Source organism: Macrosteles quadrilineatus, unplaced genomic scaffold (genome assembly GCF_028750875.1).
Source record: "Macrosteles quadrilineatus isolate MER2022 unplaced genomic scaffold, UCM_ALF_1.0 Scaffold_3__2_contigs__length_128488019, whole genome shotgun sequence".
NCBI classification, from domain to species: Eukaryota; Metazoa; Arthropoda; class Insecta; order Hemiptera; family Cicadellidae; genus Macrosteles; species Macrosteles quadrilineatus.
Window position 1 is genome coordinate 81,945,587 of NW_026542596.1, and position 18,408 is coordinate 81,963,994.

The 18,408-nt window shown below is 29.4% G+C and overlaps 1 protein-coding gene across 1 annotated transcript in view; it reads left to right on the plus strand.

Moving 5' to 3' along the window:
* LOC128989329 (uncharacterized) overlaps positions 1-18,408 on the plus strand; it is a 510,234-nt gene that overhangs the window by 119,860 nt on the left and 371,966 nt on the right. Inside the window, exons 4-5 of the mRNA XM_054411209.1 lie at positions 486-536; positions 6,184-6,223. Coding sequence (XP_054267184.1) covers positions 6,217-6,223 — 7 coding nt within the window. The 5' untranslated portion in view covers positions 486-536; positions 6,184-6,216. The remainder of the gene's footprint in view (positions 1-485; positions 537-6,183; positions 6,224-18,408) is intronic.

Sequence of the window (18,408 nt, forward strand, 5' to 3'; positions counted from 1 at the left end):
GAATTAATTAATTTTACTTTTCATGCTGTAAATATGGAAAACTGTATATTTTTAATATTACAATATTTATAATATTAAAAAAATCTGTAGATTTCGTTACATTGTTAACGTTGAAATTAGATTTTTTGCTGATTCAATGATTTTTATGTGAGTATTCGGTTTGCTTGAAATGAAGATGAACCAAAACTAATACAGACTGACCTCAGGCGTTTTTTTTAAATTAATATCAATTCTGACCACCGTCCATGTAACAAAGTGCTTTATTCATAAAAAGTAATATCAGTTTCCACTTGGCTATCAATAAACCGAGGGTAATATTACTTATTCTCTACTATGCAATAGTACAAATGTGATATTTAGTAAGCATGTTTCAGCAATACTTACTTATCGTAACTTAATAGTTTAATGCGTTTCTGTCTATTTGTATTTTTACATAGTTTATTCCTTCCTTTTGTATACTAATTTAAGTCATTTTATGTTTACAGTTTGTTGTGATTCGTGAGTGCAGTGTGGAAGGATTAGCGGAGTGATAATTGGTGAGTTTACTAAATAGTAAATCTAACAAAGATTAAAACTTTTAAATTATAGTCAATGTACAAACAGTCTACAATTTGAAATTATCTAAGAGAAGTAACATTTTATGCTGTATTTTTGTAAAGCTGGTCAACTTGGGTCAACTTTTTTAGAATTTTCGGCCTCGTTATTCTTTAAAGTACTAGTTTAAAGTGCTACTTATAACAGTTAAGATATGGGATAAACATTATTACGTCAATTAAACTTATGTTTCGGAAGTTAGATTTATATTAATGCCATGCTTGAAATGACAGATTAATTGAGGTGTAAAGTTATCAATATTACCTCTGACATCAAATAGTCAATGGTATTACCTACTTATCTTTGAAATAATAAAATATAAAATTTATGAGTTTAAACATAGCTTGAAGATTATTGCCACTTAGTCATGGACCTTTAAATTTTTTATATGTAGACAAACGAGTGCAACATATTTAAAGAAATATATTTTCAAAGACAACTAGCAAGCTTGGAAACCACAGTATCATAAATAAGTATTAATTTACACATCAACAACGGTAAAGTTAAGCATGCTTGTTGTAAATTGGCGTTTGTTTAAATAAATAAATAAAAACAATTTAAAATGAGTAAATTAAGAAGTTTGTCCTTTAGGTATTTATTATAAATCCCTTATTTATTTATTAACGGATACACCACCATTTTTACAAGAAAATTTTCAGAGTGTCCTTGTGACAAATGGTTGATCAGTACATAGGCATATGTCATGAAAAACTGCTTTCCCTTTCCCTTTTTTTAGTTGGTCCCTTGTTTAGTTTGCATTCTATTTTTAATACTCTGTGTTGAATTTAGAGCAGCATGATCAGTACTTATCACTATTAGTATTAACTATCTTGTGTATTTTATTAATTGTTTCTAATTCCTTTCAAATTTGTATAATGGTTTAATTTTGCCTAGCTAGAGTTGCATCTCTTAGCAAGATGTTTTATCCCTCTTTTTAGAAAGGAGTTTGTGCGTTTGAACAAATGAAAGTGGTTTGAAAGGAATGTCCTAAGCACAGTTGATGGCTACAGTTTATCCAAATCTCACCTGTTATTTAGAAGAGGGATGCAAATGTCTAAGTAGGCTTGCGAGAAGTGATAACAGGATTGAACTGGTAATGTCCGGTTTCCATCAACACGATTGCTTTAGATGTGGTCACAATTAAAGCATTGGATTTAATTTTATTCGGTTATAACTAACATCACGTTGGGAGACCTCAATAAATTACTAGAAATAAAAACATAAATGGAATTGTTTTTGAAATGTTTTTTATTCATGTGAATAGAGTTTTATTGGTGTAATATGATTGTAGTGATTTAGTTACCACGCGTTTAAATGAGGACCTTTGAGTTGTCTCTTTCCACCTCTACAATTGTAGACAATTAAGGGATTCTAGACGTAGATGCACATTTTAATTACATAAAGTTTGTGCTGCCAACACAAACTGCTCAAATTTAGTAAATGTGATAATATCCTTTTGCTGTCGAGGTTTGTGCCTCACTGTCACTTTTCGTCACTCTGATCGGATCAAGACCCCAGATAGTGTATCTTTAATAAAAACCTAACACTAATTGAAGTGCAATATACTCCCTAGTTTTGTAACACAAATTATTGACAGTTTTTTAAACATATGGTTTAAAAAATAAAATTATTAGGAATTCAGTTTACAGTTTTTGACGGTAGAGTAAATTTTGGTAAACGTTGTTTGACACGAAATACTTTTGGGTTTTTCTTGTTTGTTAATGGAAGCACTCATAACTTAATGGAAATTTCTGGATCCATTAAGTTCTCAAGTAACGTTGGGAAAGTTTCGCCTGTCAGTTGTATGATAACATTAGAATCTGGGGTTAGCTAAGTCCATTTAGAACAATTAGATAAACACCATAACATTAGTGATCTACAAAGGCTACATAAAAAATGTCTCGACAGAATGAATAAAGTATATTTTACATCTGTGTTTAATGTTCTATTAAAGTTTATTAAGTGGTAAATTTCGTTATATTGCAAATAATTTAGTCTAATATTATGAAAATAAGTTTGGTTAGATAGTTTTTAAACAATAGACATAGACATAGACATAGACATATATTATTCATGAATTGGGTACAAATTATACAATGTACATCTCAATCGTCAAATACATTATATGGTCTAGTAGCATTTAAATCAAAACGAAAAATAATTAGTTAAATCTATTTTATTCTAAAGATTTAAACAAATAAGTCAAATAAAAATGCCATGTTGAATGAGATCAGGCAGAAAGGAATTCTTCGGTACTGTAAAACTCACCTTCCACCAAATAATTTTTCAGTAGTTTCCCAAAACCATTAGAACCCAACCTTGAACTGCACTGCTCTAATAACTATATTATTAGAATGTATATTTGGATATCAATAATTTAATGGTGCTATCTAACGAAAGATTTAAATTTAACACTAGAATTTAGGACGTTGCCCTAAAACAAAAAAAACACGCCTAATTGGTTGAAACACCAACTGAAAACAACATAAAAAAGTAAGGACATTATTGTTTAAGTAAATAATATTTATTATGTTTGAACAATTACAGAATTTTACGGGTAATTAATGGCAAAACAAATTATGTGGTATTTCTTCAATCTGAACGAGGAGAGTGTAGCAAAAGGTATGAAATGTCTCCTTAACCGTAAGAGGTCACTTCCTGTCACATGTCCAACCACTAGATATTTTATCTTATTACTTCTTATTTGATAAATAATCTATTCTATGGGCAGTGTGTGTGGTTTTCTCATAATTTGTACACTAGACCTTTTTTAATTTCGCAAGTGTATGACAAGTTGATGATACTGCATTGACAAGACGTTTGTCACCTTTAACTTTCCACTTTAAAGCTTAAACAATATTCTGTAAAACAATACTAAAGTAAGATATAGGATGACGTATTGTTTTGTAATAATAATATAATCGTTTCAATGTATGTTTAACTATTTGACAAGAAACACCTAGTAACACTTTGTATTCTTGTTCAACGATATTTTCCGTCTATAAATATATTACCTTTTATTAAATTTAATCATTTGTAAATAGTAGAATGTATTCCTCGGTGCAGTAGTGAATAATTCGACTAACATTTTAACTAGTTATGTCAAAATCCTTTTAGTATGTAATCGTGTAAAAATATATTGAATGAAATATGAGATCCGCCAATTCCATTTCTGCAAGCGTCAGACTCTAGTACAAAGGAGCAATTTTCGATCAGATTTTCCCCACAAATGGGAGATAATATCCTGTTCTCAAGCGGTTTTGCGTGGTTACAACTGTAAATATATTCCCAATAGTTATTATTTATTTGTTTTACTCATTTTGAATGCTGAATATTTTTCGTGTTGTGAAAAATACAGCATGCCAGTTTAAGCCTGTAGTAGGCAAATAAAAAATCTATATACGTTTGAGGGATTAATTATTTACATACTAATCACCATTACCTCAAGGATATTATTTTTGAAAATAATAAACGTAATAAATGTTTTTATATAGTAAATAATTAAACTAACTTGTTTGGATGTTTAACGGGTTTAATTGACTACCGAATCCACAAACCCCTAGTTTCACCTAGCCTTCTACTCTCCCTATCCCTTTCAGACCCAGCGCACTCAATCGTGTAGATAAATTTTTAAGTTCTAACAACCTAACCAACACGATTGTTTAGGTTAGATGTTCATTTGTTTTTTGTAGTTTCTGGATCTTTCTGTTGCTCAGACCTGTACGCATCGATTGTGTAGTTATGGATATCAGCTGGGAATTTTTGTTTTGCAGTCTGCCTTCATGTCTTATGGTAACACTGATTGTTTTGTTGCAATACGGTAAGATAGGAGAAAGAGGTAACTGTTAAGGTAAATGACTGTTTTATTAATGTTTTTAAACGTATATAATGCTAATTATTGCTGAAACTGAAATGGTTAATATGGTATTATGAATGTTTCATCTTAAAAAAAAGATCTAATCAATAATTTTAGTATTTGAAATCTAGGTTAAAAACCAACATTTATTCAAAATTTGCTCAGGGCTGAAAGCGGTCAAGATGACCAAGATTCCCGGGTCTGAAAGGGCTATAACAGAATAAGGGCAGAAAATTTTCAGAAAGCATCATTCTTTCTATCATCGATTTGCCAGCAATAAAATAAAGATACTTCTTTGAGATACAATTTCCGTATCAATAAAGTTATAAGACTTTATTTCACTAACAATAGAGTAAACTTGATCAAAGTACTCAGGTTGTAATACACAGAATGTAATATATCATTCAACTACAATTACTTACCTTAACAGACTCAAATTATGTTGTAAATGCAAGGGAAACGTGACCATTTAAACATAATTCTTAAATATAAATAAGGCCATATTATATTAATTAAACCATATGATGTAAAGATTTCAATTGAAAATAAGTTAATGTTGATATGTGTAAGTCCCCACACAGAGATACGTTTTCATTAAGTTCCGATTAATTACTTTTCTCTTTATCTTTCACGCAATGATTGCGTTTTATAAAAAGGTCTCCTTACCTTTTACCACCACAAATTAAATGTCACAGACAGACTTTTAGCTTTATTGAAAATACATTAAGTGTTATAAATGGGTTTCTTTCGTATTAAGAAAACATAATGTAAGAAAATAGTAAAATAATTTCAAGGTAATAACAACATTAAGTACTGTACCTAGTAATTAAATATTTTTACTAATTTACTTTAAGACCAATATAGTTTATTAATTGAATCATTTATCATACACAAATTTTCTGTGGGAATACATCAAACTAATTATTGATTTTAATTTGCGTTTATTTGATTACATTTATTTGATTAGGTTTATTTGTGACACCATACTTACATGCGTGTGGTCTTTTCTCTGCTTAAAGTATTATAAAGAATAAAAATTACTTGCAGTAATAGTTGGACTTGGTAATAATCTATTGGTAAAAGTTTGACATACAATTTTTTTTTTTTTTAAAAAAAGGTAATTAGAAGAGAGTAAAAGGAGGATGGCAAGTTTGGAAAAACATGCATCTCAACTTAATCAAGTTTGGACCCAACGACAAACACAAAACTTTTAACTTTTCAGGACAAGCTAGATGTTTGTTTTCGGCTACTTTTTATGTCTTCGTACCTTTAGCTTTTTATAAATTAATGTCAATGCCAGGTGCATTATGACATGAAACTTGCTAGGTTATATTGTATCGTATAGTTTAATGATGAAATTAATGTTCGAATAAATTATCCTGCCATGTGGTTAAGTGTAACCGCTATTGGGTGGTAACGTTCATCCAACGTGCACCGTATCTTCACAACAGGAAAAATGTATTTCCTGGAGCATGAATTCAGTTGAGAAATATGTTAAAAAATGTCAGAAGCAAAATACAATTAAATTAAAGCAACAACCATTACATGTGTAAATATGTTGTTTTTAATTTAAATTTTACTGTTACCGAAAAATGTTTTGAAAATACTAAATACAAATTCTACGTAGGCTGTATTTATTGTGTAAACATTTTTTATAACTATATAATGTGTCCCTAGTATAACTATATCTATAATTAATATTTTACTTTAGTTAACATGCCACTTTTTTTCAGGTGATAGTCAAGATTAGACGAGACTTAGCGGTCATGCAAGGTAAGTCCAGATAAGATATGTGTTTAGAAAGTGTACCATAGTTATGTGATCGAGTTAGAAATAATATAAGTAAATCAAATCAACATTACTGTTTTGTAGGACTTGGTGAGGGCGTTTTATCCTGAAAGTATGCCTTAACTGATATTACCATGCAGAGTAGATTTAAACATCAATCAATCAATCAATCATTCTTGTGTTTAAAACAAGGCTAGCGTAAATGGAACTTATTAGTTTTCCTTCTTCGAACTTAATACCAATGGCGATTGATTGGCATAAACTACTAAACTAAACTAAACTACTAACTAAACTATTAAACTTTTATTTATACTCATTTTACTGTTATAACTATTTATAAACAAATACAGGTTTTAAAACACATTCATTTGATATAATTACCATTCTTAAACATTTTACCACATAAACTTACAAATGTTACTTAAATATGGAGGTTTATTTTGAGAAATATAATCATCTATTGTTTATTATAGTTTTTTAAGTATTACCCTGAGTTTCAAACCACCGACTCAGCTGCTACTCCAGCACAGCCAAGATACAGTTTCCCTACTAGTTCACGTGCTGACCAAATCTCATGTTTTTTGCCTGAAGGTCAAATCGCATTCTCAGAAAGAAAACAAGATAGAAAACATAGGTAAATAAAGTTTTTGCTCATTCAATATGTGCTATGGGTCATACACCATAACACAACCTTAATATTTTACCTGCATAGCTAAGTTTCTCTTTTACAAAAAGCTAAATCAGATGTAAACCATAACTTATCATTTTTATCTAATCCCTTTAGTTGTTTTTTTTAAAGGGACTTCTTCAATTCAGTTTTATTTATTGAAATTATTTCTTTAAAAAATATGTTTATCCTAAAACCAAATCTAACATTAAGGGTTTAAATTGAAAGTAAAAAAATCTATTTACAGCAAATATAATCATTGATTTACACTTTATTGTTGACTACTACTAATATATAAGCGACACAAAGCCTTCATATTAAAAGTCCCATGTTTACATTCAAAATTTCTGTGAAAAATAGCATCAGTCGTTACAAGTGACACCTATTTATCGTTCTAGCTTAACGGTGTCAAACAACTAATAACAATCCATAAGTCTTCTTTAAACATGTTTGTAGGGCGAAGATATTCTCCTTAGACTGAAGAAACTAAAATACCTTAAACAGTTCATGAGTCTCTTAGAAGTTATGAGTAGAGATTTTTAGTAATTAAAATACCGTCGTATGTAAAGTAGTGTACGCAACTCGCGTAAATAGTGTTAACGACACTCGTAGAAGTTTTTATACTCGTGTCGTTAACACTATCTTTACGCAGTCGTTGCGTAAACTACTATAACGCCGAACGTAAATTTATAATATTATTTTAAGAGTTAGTCAGGAGTAAAAACTAACTGACGAGGTAGCAGAGTGGATAAAAAGATGTCGATCCGTACAAATCAAAAGATCGCTGGTTTGATTATACGAAAGGTCAACTCTGGTTGCAGTTGTTCATATACTATTGTAAATGGACTAATGACTAATGATGTTTTCTAAGCAATGATCAAATTTAGTCACACTATAGAGTTGAATGCAGTTGTCATTCATGATTGATTATTTGGAATTGTGATTTTAATCAAGCACCTTAATTAAAATTCAAGTTCGAAAGTACAAACAGATACAGATATAAGCTTCCAAGGACATAATTCACAAAATAATCTACGTATTACCTACGTTTGGTAGTTTACACAGGTAACAAAACGTTCTAAACACAAAATAAACATTCTCGCGTAGCCCCATGGTAACTAGCTTTGGTGGGAAAACATCATATGTGAGCTCGGGATTACTATACTAGCAGTGTAGTGTATTTAGTTACTAACAAGCTACAGAACAGATTTGTTAAAGTTAAACATAACAATTTAACTCATAAACAATACAAAATATATGTTAACAATATCAGCATAGCAACAATAGCAACATACAAAAATTATGGTAAAAATATCAATTAATTGTATACTTAATATTAAAGATTATGCGTATAATATATGACATAGTTTTGAGGATTGTTGATTGATAAATTTAAAGGTTGATTAGGAATAAGCTATTTAGCTTACTATAAACAAACTTTAAAAGATACTTGAATAAAATTAAAGATGAATATGTTTGTTAATATTTTCATAAGGAAATTTTTGTCATTACTTTTCGGTTTATTTCGTAATTGCGGACTTGAAAATTAACTTAAATTCAAGGGCTGCGATTAATAAAACGAGAATCAAATAAAACCAATATTTCACATCCATAACAATTTATTTTTATAAAAAGTTGGCAAAATAGCTTTCATCCTGGGGTAGTACATTTTGAGATTAAACTATTGTTTTATTGGTGTTAGTGATTTAATAACTGGAAAAAATTTGCTGTTACTAAACATATTTTGTATAAGTAAACGATGAAGCAATAATTGTTACGTATTTTGAGAAAGAGTTATAATTTATCAGCTTTAAAAATAAAATATTTTTAAAATGTTTATACAAATCAGTGACCTATTTTGGTAATTTAAAGCGACAAAAACAAACTACTCTTGGGTGTCCTGCGGGTGACACTTTGCGATAAATGTAAATAACGGTTGTTTGTCAATAATCAACCCTTGTTTTTCATATCGATGTCATCTACTCCAGAGTTTAGTGTTGTTTTTGTTTTAAATGCTGGACGAAATTGTGAAATGTTTCAATAATTAGATTTTAGAAGACAGTTATTATTAAACATTATCTTTTTTTAGAATAATATTTTAGTTTAAATGTATTAAAATTATTACGTACCTAGTTTAATTTAGTTTAATCACTACTTAGGATGATATCTTTTGAAGACGGTTAAAGCTGAAGTCACATGTTCGAAATTTCGTTGTAAATACGCTATAAAAACTTAGCTTTTAAACGAATATTTAAAAATATGGGTGTAAATTGATGCGATATCTTGTTATGTGACAATAGTTGAAACTACTTTTAAAATTATTTCCCAGTTAAATAATATAAAGCTATGTATTGTTTTAAATGTAAAATTACAAATAAAATATTTCCAACTTCAAAATTTGTAAAATAATAAACTAAGATAAAACAAAAAGTTGTCGCAGGAGCGGAAGTTTTCTTTAGCCGTGGAAATTGAAAACTTTTATCACAGCGTCTTTCGTGACGTCTTAAAATCGATAACCCATATTGATAAATATGCTGTAGTCTGTCGTTACGATACAAAACAGTATTCGATTGTAAAAAAACTACATTATTTATTACATTACATTGCTAAAATTACATTAACTAAAAACTCCTTACGATATTAGGCTAATATTGTTTTATCATTTAATATCTAATATATCTCTTATATATTTTAATATAATAGAAGAGTGACTTGATGAAAAGTAGGCAAAACTGAACAAAGAAACACCAACCTTACTGAAGTAACAATAAATACAATTTAGTAAAATTATATTACTATCAAACTTTGAGAAAACATTAATGGCAATAAAAACGTTGTACAAACAAAACTGCAGTACAAAACTGTCATGAACAATAAATATAATAAAACATAGCAACGGTAGTTAGATCATTTGTAATATACTGCTAAATAAAAAACAGAATGCAACTATCTAAAAAGTTTAATAAAAGTACAGTATTTAAACTACGCTTGATACTTGGTTTCTAGTTTTTTGAGAGCCAGGTGCATTTTTTCTATTAAAGCTGAAATAATGCGTTTAGTGTAAATAACTTAAAACCAAGATAGACATGTGAGGTTGACTGTATGAGCCTGTATGGAAAATAGTCCTAGATGTTGACATCATCATGTTTATCATATATTTTAATATTTTCCAATAGAGGAACAGTTTTTAAATCAGTATAATCTACGTCAACTGTATTTTCCTACCACTACATGGAAATGTTCGCATTGTTATAACTGGAAACAGTACGCAAAATAGGCCATTGCCGATCTAGAGCAGGAATGGATCATTCCCGCTCGTTAAATCAGCTGATTTCACAACAATGCACAGTGGAAAGAGATGGTTGGGTCAATAAACCATTTGAAGCCATGTGAACTCGTCAGCGCATTTTATTAGATTGATGTTTAAATAGTTAGTTGTTTTGTGTTATTCTATAAGAAAATACAGTTGACGTAGATTATACAATTCTTTTTGTCTATGATTATACTGATCTAAAAACTGTTCCTCTACTGGAAAATATTAAAATATATGATAAATTTTCTAAGACGAAGGTGCATATTTATCTATGAAACGGGTTAGTCATATTATTATATTGAGGTTCATCGCCAGTCATTTTACCCGAAAATTGAAGCCATAAAACGCTTTCTATAGAGTATTTTGATTTGACCTTAAAGCAAAAACTAGAATAGTAGAACAAATGGGAATGGGTCCGTTGCACTCCCCTTAAAAAACGTTTGTCTGAAAATGTTATCAACCCGGCAGACAGTCTTATATTATGACCATTGCTGTAAAGTGCTATTTTTAGTTTATTTGTTCTTGTTATGCAGAAGATTGTGTTTTGTTATAAGTTGCTATATATTTATACAGATTATTTTTGTGTTATAAAGCACTTTAAATAATAAATATAAATAAACTAGAATAGACAAAAGAAATATTATATTTGAAAATTCATGTTAGCTTGATTATTTCCATATAATTAATTATATTATACTTTATTCTTGATTTTACTCACTTGGAATAATATATTCTATGTGGAATAATACAAACTCAATATTGTAATTTTTCAACTAAAACGAGTCGCAACAGCAACATGTTGTCGTAAAGAACTTCATTATTTCAGTTCTTCATTCCTAACGACTGATAATCTGGGTTAATGGACTATTACTCTCCCTGAATGGTTATTGATATAGTTCTAAGGTCTGTACCCAACGATTCCTGTAATAGAAAACATGCAAAGTTAGAAGAGATTCTAATTTAATTTTGCTAACGACCAGAATTTTCTATGGATTTAATCTATAGTAAGTGATAATGACGCAACCCCTAGGTATAGCCTAAAGTAATGTGATAAACAATCCCGGGCTCGTGACTAGCGTTATAGGACGAAAAACAACAAATTCTAACGTGTAAAAAATAAAGGCAAGTTACTTACTTTATGGTTAATCCGTTTTATATTACGTACCCTTGATTAAATTTAATCAATGCTAAGTCGTCTTACTAATCTGTAAAATGATTACTCTGATCATTAGAGCGTTCAGTTTCTGAAGAAATGAATAATCTTCTGTAACATCGAAATGAAATGTGATCGTTCTTCCGTAAATTGACGCAAAGGAAGCAGTCACTTCTGCTTTACAGGTGTAAAGTAACGACTTCTGGGACTTTACTCTCCCGATCGCAAACTTTGTTTTGTTTCTAAGGAATTTCTTGAATTTATTTCGAAGAAAAACAGTTCCAGTTTGCAAAGGTCCTAATGGCTTTACTTTTAAAAAGTTTTGGGAATAAAGAAGTTTTCATCAAAAATTAGTATTGAAAAGATTGTTTAAACTTTGCATTTAATTCTGCGTTTGTCATAACTATATTTGTATTCATAATTCTTATTTTTCTTACGTAGCATAAAAATCTATTAAAATGGTAACTATTGCTTTTATAATAAATTCGAATCAAGGCGTATCTCTTATACGCCTTGAATTCGAATAAGATAAAAAAAGAAATAAGGACCTTTCATTTAAGAATTATGGCATTATTATTCAATTCCTACTAATTTTTTTTTGTATATTCAAAACACTGTATTTTTTACTGAGTTAACGCGAATGTTGAAATGACATGATAAAATATTTAACGAACCTCTTCAAAACATTTAGCCTAGTGGAAAACCCAAAATACATACAGAATTTATTTAGCAATAACAATAAAAAAAAACTATTTCAATTTTAAGAAAATCACATATGTAAAAACTATTAGTCTGTAAGTGGGGTGTGAAGGGTAGTGATATGTAATTTTGGTTATCATAGTCGAGAATCATACAAATTTGAATTACTATGTAACAGCCTCACAAATGTTTTAGTCATAAATTATCTGGGCATAAAACAATAAACAGTTCAAAACTAATGAAGAATTTAAAACTTTTAACCTGCTTATTTATAGCAATGGCTTTCCTGCTTTCCGAGTATAAAGCTAATTAATTACACAGTTGATCATGTAACAACCCAAGGTTAGATCTATAGATTACAGAGCTTATACTGAAATTATCTTTGGTTATCTTAGAAATCACACAAAATTGCTCACCAAAACTTATGATTGAGGCCCAACAAACATAAAACTTAATAAGCAATCTACGTTGATGCAATTTTATTAATTAAAAAATATTTAGAATTCGCAAAGACTTTTTCTGATTAGTAGAACTTAAACTTTGTGAAACCTGGAACCGAAATATAAAGTGGAAAAGTTTGAAGCACCTGGGAAAACACTAAGAGGAGCAGAGGTGGGGACTGCCATTTACCCTCATAAATTATTTGGGATATTTCCATTGTAGAATTCTTACAAGGCTTAGAAAATACGTCTTGATGGTTTAGAATTTCAAACAAAATTTACAAGTATAATTATCAACAGAGATTATTGAGCACAGCTATAGGTTGCTTGAAATAAGTCTTCATAAAATTTGTTTTATTAAATAAGTGTACAAACATGTATATATTCTTATTTAAATCATGGATATCAACGATTTACAATTAAACAGCGTATTTATAGATAAAAGTAGGTAGTAACAAACCTTATGTTGAATACTAATATTAATATGTATCGTTATAACTGACCGTATAACACAATATTTATTAATAAATGTAAAGAATGAACAAATAATGAACATTATTTGAATTTCTACACTACAGTATCTTTTCTGCAAAAAAATAAGGTAAGTCCTTTAAAAAAGTTCAAGGTATTGCACCGCCAGTGACTTCTATTTGGTTGTTACTTTAATCCCTTTTTACTAACTATAAATCGCAAAAAAGTATAAGAAAAGTACAATTTGATGTTTATAATATTTTAAAACATGTATTTCTAAAACTCAGAAGCCTTACTGACCATTAATTTTTTTTTATGGTTGATGTAATTTTACCATTACGTCTCGTAGGCTTTTTGACTAAGAATCAAAAAGTATAAGTAGTCTAATGATATTTTATTATTGGCTCTAAAGGTAGAATGCTAAAATCTTAACTATTTTATTGCATAGGCAATAACCATAAAATATTTGGAAACCTGCATATTTTCTCGGGGTTCTCCAAAATAACATCAGTTCTCCCCATACATCAATGGTTCTTCCAAACGAATCAATGGATACAATGCAAAATTATAATTTAGTAACCTTCAAGAATCAATATTTTGTAACGCGACCTGGCCCTACCTTAGGTAATGCAATTGTCATGCGTTATATTTTCATCGGATAGTTTCAGGCCAATATTACTGGCTGCCCCAAGGACTAAAGTGACGAACGGGTAAATGGTCAATTTAACCTTTTGGCTGAATTCCAATGTACTCAACCTCCATTTCATTGGCAAACTGGTTAAAAACGTTTACACTTTATAAATTCTGTCTTCTTTAATGAAAACTCTGATTTATATTGATTTATTTTTTATATGGTAATGAATTATTTGCTGTAGAAGCATTTTTAATGTATATGTTTCTTCGTTAAATACTGACACATTGTGCTAGTTTTAAATTACTTTGGTGAAATATGCTAAGTGTAAAGGCATTATGTGAGTAAATAACGTAAATACGAATCTAGTCTTTTTTCTCGAGTTAAGTTATTTATCTTATTCTCTTAAAACCGGTTAGTTGCAGAGGCATGGAGGATTTGGATGTTCTTGTACTACACAATTTAAAAGTTTATTTATACGATGTCCCATTTTACTTAGGGTAGTAACTTGATGTCCATGTTGATTCCATTATGTACATTTTTACAGAGTTTCTTTGATTAGTTAAAATTAATGCTGTTAATAATCTTTGGTTAGAAATTTATTTGAGGGATTAATTGGTGTTAAAATATTAAAACATTAGCACAATCGTTAAATTAACACCCTTTTGTACAATCTCCACACCTTTTACCTTTTATAAGGTAAATATTAGTTTGGATTTATGGTTTAAAGCATTTTAACCTAACATAGACCTCAATTAATTGTATTTCTTGAAGAAAATGAAAACAATTTTATACATTTACTTTTATTATTAACTAATCAATGTTTTTCATAGCTTTATAAATAAATTACAATATAACATTCCGTACAAAAATTCAAATGTAGATATACACTTTATGAGATAGAGTGCAACAATCGACAAAACACAGAACACAATGTTCACCATTTCAAACATGGACGGGACTCCAGCAACAAGCCCTTATTTACATTTATCGGGAAATGCCAAACTCGATTTCCTGAATGCTTATTAAACTGCCATTCAACACTATCTGTGAACGCAGCCAATAGCATGGCATTTCCTCTGATAATCGAAACAGGCTAAAGTTTCCATTCAAAATGCCAAACTGTATGACTAAAGCTTATCCTTGTCTTCAAAAGCTATATTTTTTATCCTAGAAAAGGATTTAAATTGGGTTAGTAAAAAAAGTATGCGAAAAAAAATCGTTTCACTGGTAGCCTATTTATACAATAATTAGATTAAATACATTTTACTTGATATTTTCCTTAGAATAAGCCTGCTGTAAAAGGAAATGTAGCCATAAACCGTTTTACATATTACAATTGTATGTTTAACGAATTATACGCGACATAACAAAAGAAATATCAATGATAATGTTAAATAACAATATTAGAAAAAAAAAACTATAGGACAAGTATTTAAATTAAGGATTTTGTTTCGTTACTTTCCGGTGGTAAAGTTTAGTAAAATAAAGTTATCAACGGTTTTTACCATTAAATATTGTCTCTTATAAGTCATATTTTCTCACTTACTACCGCAGTGAGTTTGGACCGAAATTCCTGCATGGTTGAATTTTTTGATTAAAATGCTAAAGTACTGTACCAATACAAACTCTCCTTCAATTCAGTTGTATATATTCTGGCTAGGAATAGTGACACTGCATTGTATACGAATTCGATAAAAAATATATTTACTTAAATAAAAGCACTGATTAGGAAATTCCGTATGACAACGTGTAGCAGACCTAATTGATGTTAAATTATTACGTGTTATCATATCCTGGAAAAATAATATATGATGCCACCGGATAATAGAGTTGTGTTTACCCCGAAATAACTATACACCACAATAATAGAGATGAACGCTATTACCAATCTTGTCCTTTTTAAAACGTTGCACTGTTTGCTTATAGCCGTAAGAGAAGACTGAGTTGGCTGTTCGTGTTACTTTATGACGAACTAGTACTTATACAAACCATCTATGTTTGGTTGCGAGATGTACACGTACATCATTGGCTTGCTAACGTGATTTATTGGCTTCAAGAGACGCTTTGAAACCCTACCTGTTCACTTGATTACATTTGACTTGTGTATGCACCTAAAGATATAGCAATTAATAATGTTCAATTTAATGATCGACAATTTACTTGAGGTATTTGCATTATCTTGCTTATCGGTTATTTGACATACAACAAGTATTTATAATGGTAATTTTATATAGAGTAATGTATCGTTTTATTCAAATTTCTTATAAATATAAATCGTTTTACTCAATTGTTAAGGAAAGTTTACATGGATATTAAACGAAACGTGGTGGGAAAGTGTATGTTCCAGCCTGTGATGACATTTAACTGTGTATGGTATAAAATCACTTACCAGTTGTTTTATTTAGTTCAAAATATAATATCAACGAGATTTTAATTTACAAATACAGGGTGTAAATAAAGTTCCACATGGGTTTAATACGTTCTGAACAATAACATATTAGTCAATAAGAATTGGTACATCAACACGACACCTAAAAATATACGTTTTGAAGGAACTATCAGTTTTCTGTCATAGCATGGGGACGTCCTGCAAGGAGTCTAAAACAGGAGCATACGTTGATATGTACATCAAATATGCATGCTAATCTTTAGGTGGCAACATAAAGATGTACATTAAAAATGGCAGATTCAAAAAATATAAATATTGGACATATAAATATAAAGTGGCTACCATTTTTGACTCGGTTGTCTGTTCTTGTTGAAATTTGTGTCATTGTATTGCGATTTAATTTTATGTACACATCAACCTATGCTCCAATTTAAGATTTCCTTCCGACTCCTTGCTACTGTATTACGTCCCAATTATATTATAGAAAACGGATAGTTCCTTCAAAAATTAGAACTTTAGGTTTGGTGTTAATGTACCAAATCTTAGTGATTTATCTGTTATCGTTCAGAACATATTTAACCCGTGCGGCACTTTTTTACATCCTGTATATTTCGTTGAGTTGACCAGGCTATATTATAGGTTTTATAAGATTATTGGTTTATCATTTTAACATCAATTGAATATATCATAATCAAAAATGTATATGTTTACATAAATTTTGTTATAATGTTTTATACAAATTATAAGCACTTCATTGACACGTATTAATTTTCAGAAAAGTTATGTTTGAGTTGAATAGCCATTTTCAGCAACATTAAATACTTATTTATTCAAACTCAATATTTATTGGTTCAATAATATGTTAAGTTCTTACGTGGACAATAAACTAGTACCATATTTTTAATATCCTTAGAGTTAATATGCCTAAAATAAATATATAGTTAGTAAATGTTAACTGTATTAAGTCCATTACTAATCGTACAATGTACAAATTCTGTGGCAAAATCGTTTGCTAGAGTTGAACTCAACTTTATTTACAAAACAGTATAGTGACAAATCACACTGATATATCACTTCAATATTCAAACAAATATCACATCAAGATCTGATAAAGAACTGATTGCTGCCTCACAAACACAGCACAACAGTTTATCTGTAAATTTTCGTTCATGGCTTATCCTGATTTATGACTGCAGTTGTTGTTCATCATAAAATGTTATTGTTTACATTATAAGTATTCTTCCTAATGTGTCCTTGTTATCCCGTAGACAGTTTTAATAATGTTATGTTACTATGTGTAAATTGTTCACATTTAGTGTAATATGTGTTTAAATGATTAAAATGTTTGTAACATTTTAACAATTTTTAACACTACTGGTCATTTTGCCACATTTTCCTTTCTCCCGACGATTTTTTATCCTATTTTGAGTTTATATGTCGTAACTTCCAATTCCAAAATGATGTGATAAATGTACCGATATAAATTTATGTTTCTTTTAAGTAAGAAATGTTTAAACATTATATTTGGAAAATAATTGTTTTATCATAGTGGTCATTACATAATTTTTTTCTAAAATATTTTACCAGAAAATAAATATAATCTTTACTTAAAATAAAACCTTTAGTAGTGTTCTAGGTATTTTCAGGTGAAGTTTGTACTGCGGGCAGCGATTCACAAGTAGTTCTTCTGAAATCATGGTGTGGCTATTTGTAACTATTGTATAATTTACCAATCATAATCTTTGTCTTCCTTTAACGTATATGTCAAAAAAACCTTTTAGTTAAAGTTGTAGTTGATGTTGTTAAAGTAGGCTATATTTCATATAATTTAAAAACGAGCTAATGGCATTTTTGAGTGTTTGATTGCAATTCTATAAGGAAACCAAAGTAGTCAAACTGTAGTTAGGAAAAACTTATTACTTGATCTAATGGGCAATTCCAACTACAAACACATGATATTGCCCCGAAATTGCCTATTACAAAGTCATATTGGTCGGTAGTTCCGTTTTCTTATTGCTTCTTTGCGGTATATGGCAAACAATATTAAGTAAATTAAATATCAAGCATTGAACGGTAGTTGACCTTGAAATATCCTATGTTTTTAGACTCTTTACCTGACTATTTAAATACCATTTTATTGAATAAGTATCAGTCTGGCATGTGTTAAAAGCTAATTATATGCATTGTGAGTGAAATAAAAAAAATCATTTTTTCTTATTTTATATGTATTTATAAATCTGCACGATACCTAATGACTTTTTTTCTGGGTACCCTTTTTTACAGTTAATAATACCTAATGGATTTGTTTGTTTATGTTTAATACACTGAAATTAGCATGTTACAATACATTTGACCGATTTAATTGTTCATAGAGCATCACAGAGGTTCCATGATAATATTGTTT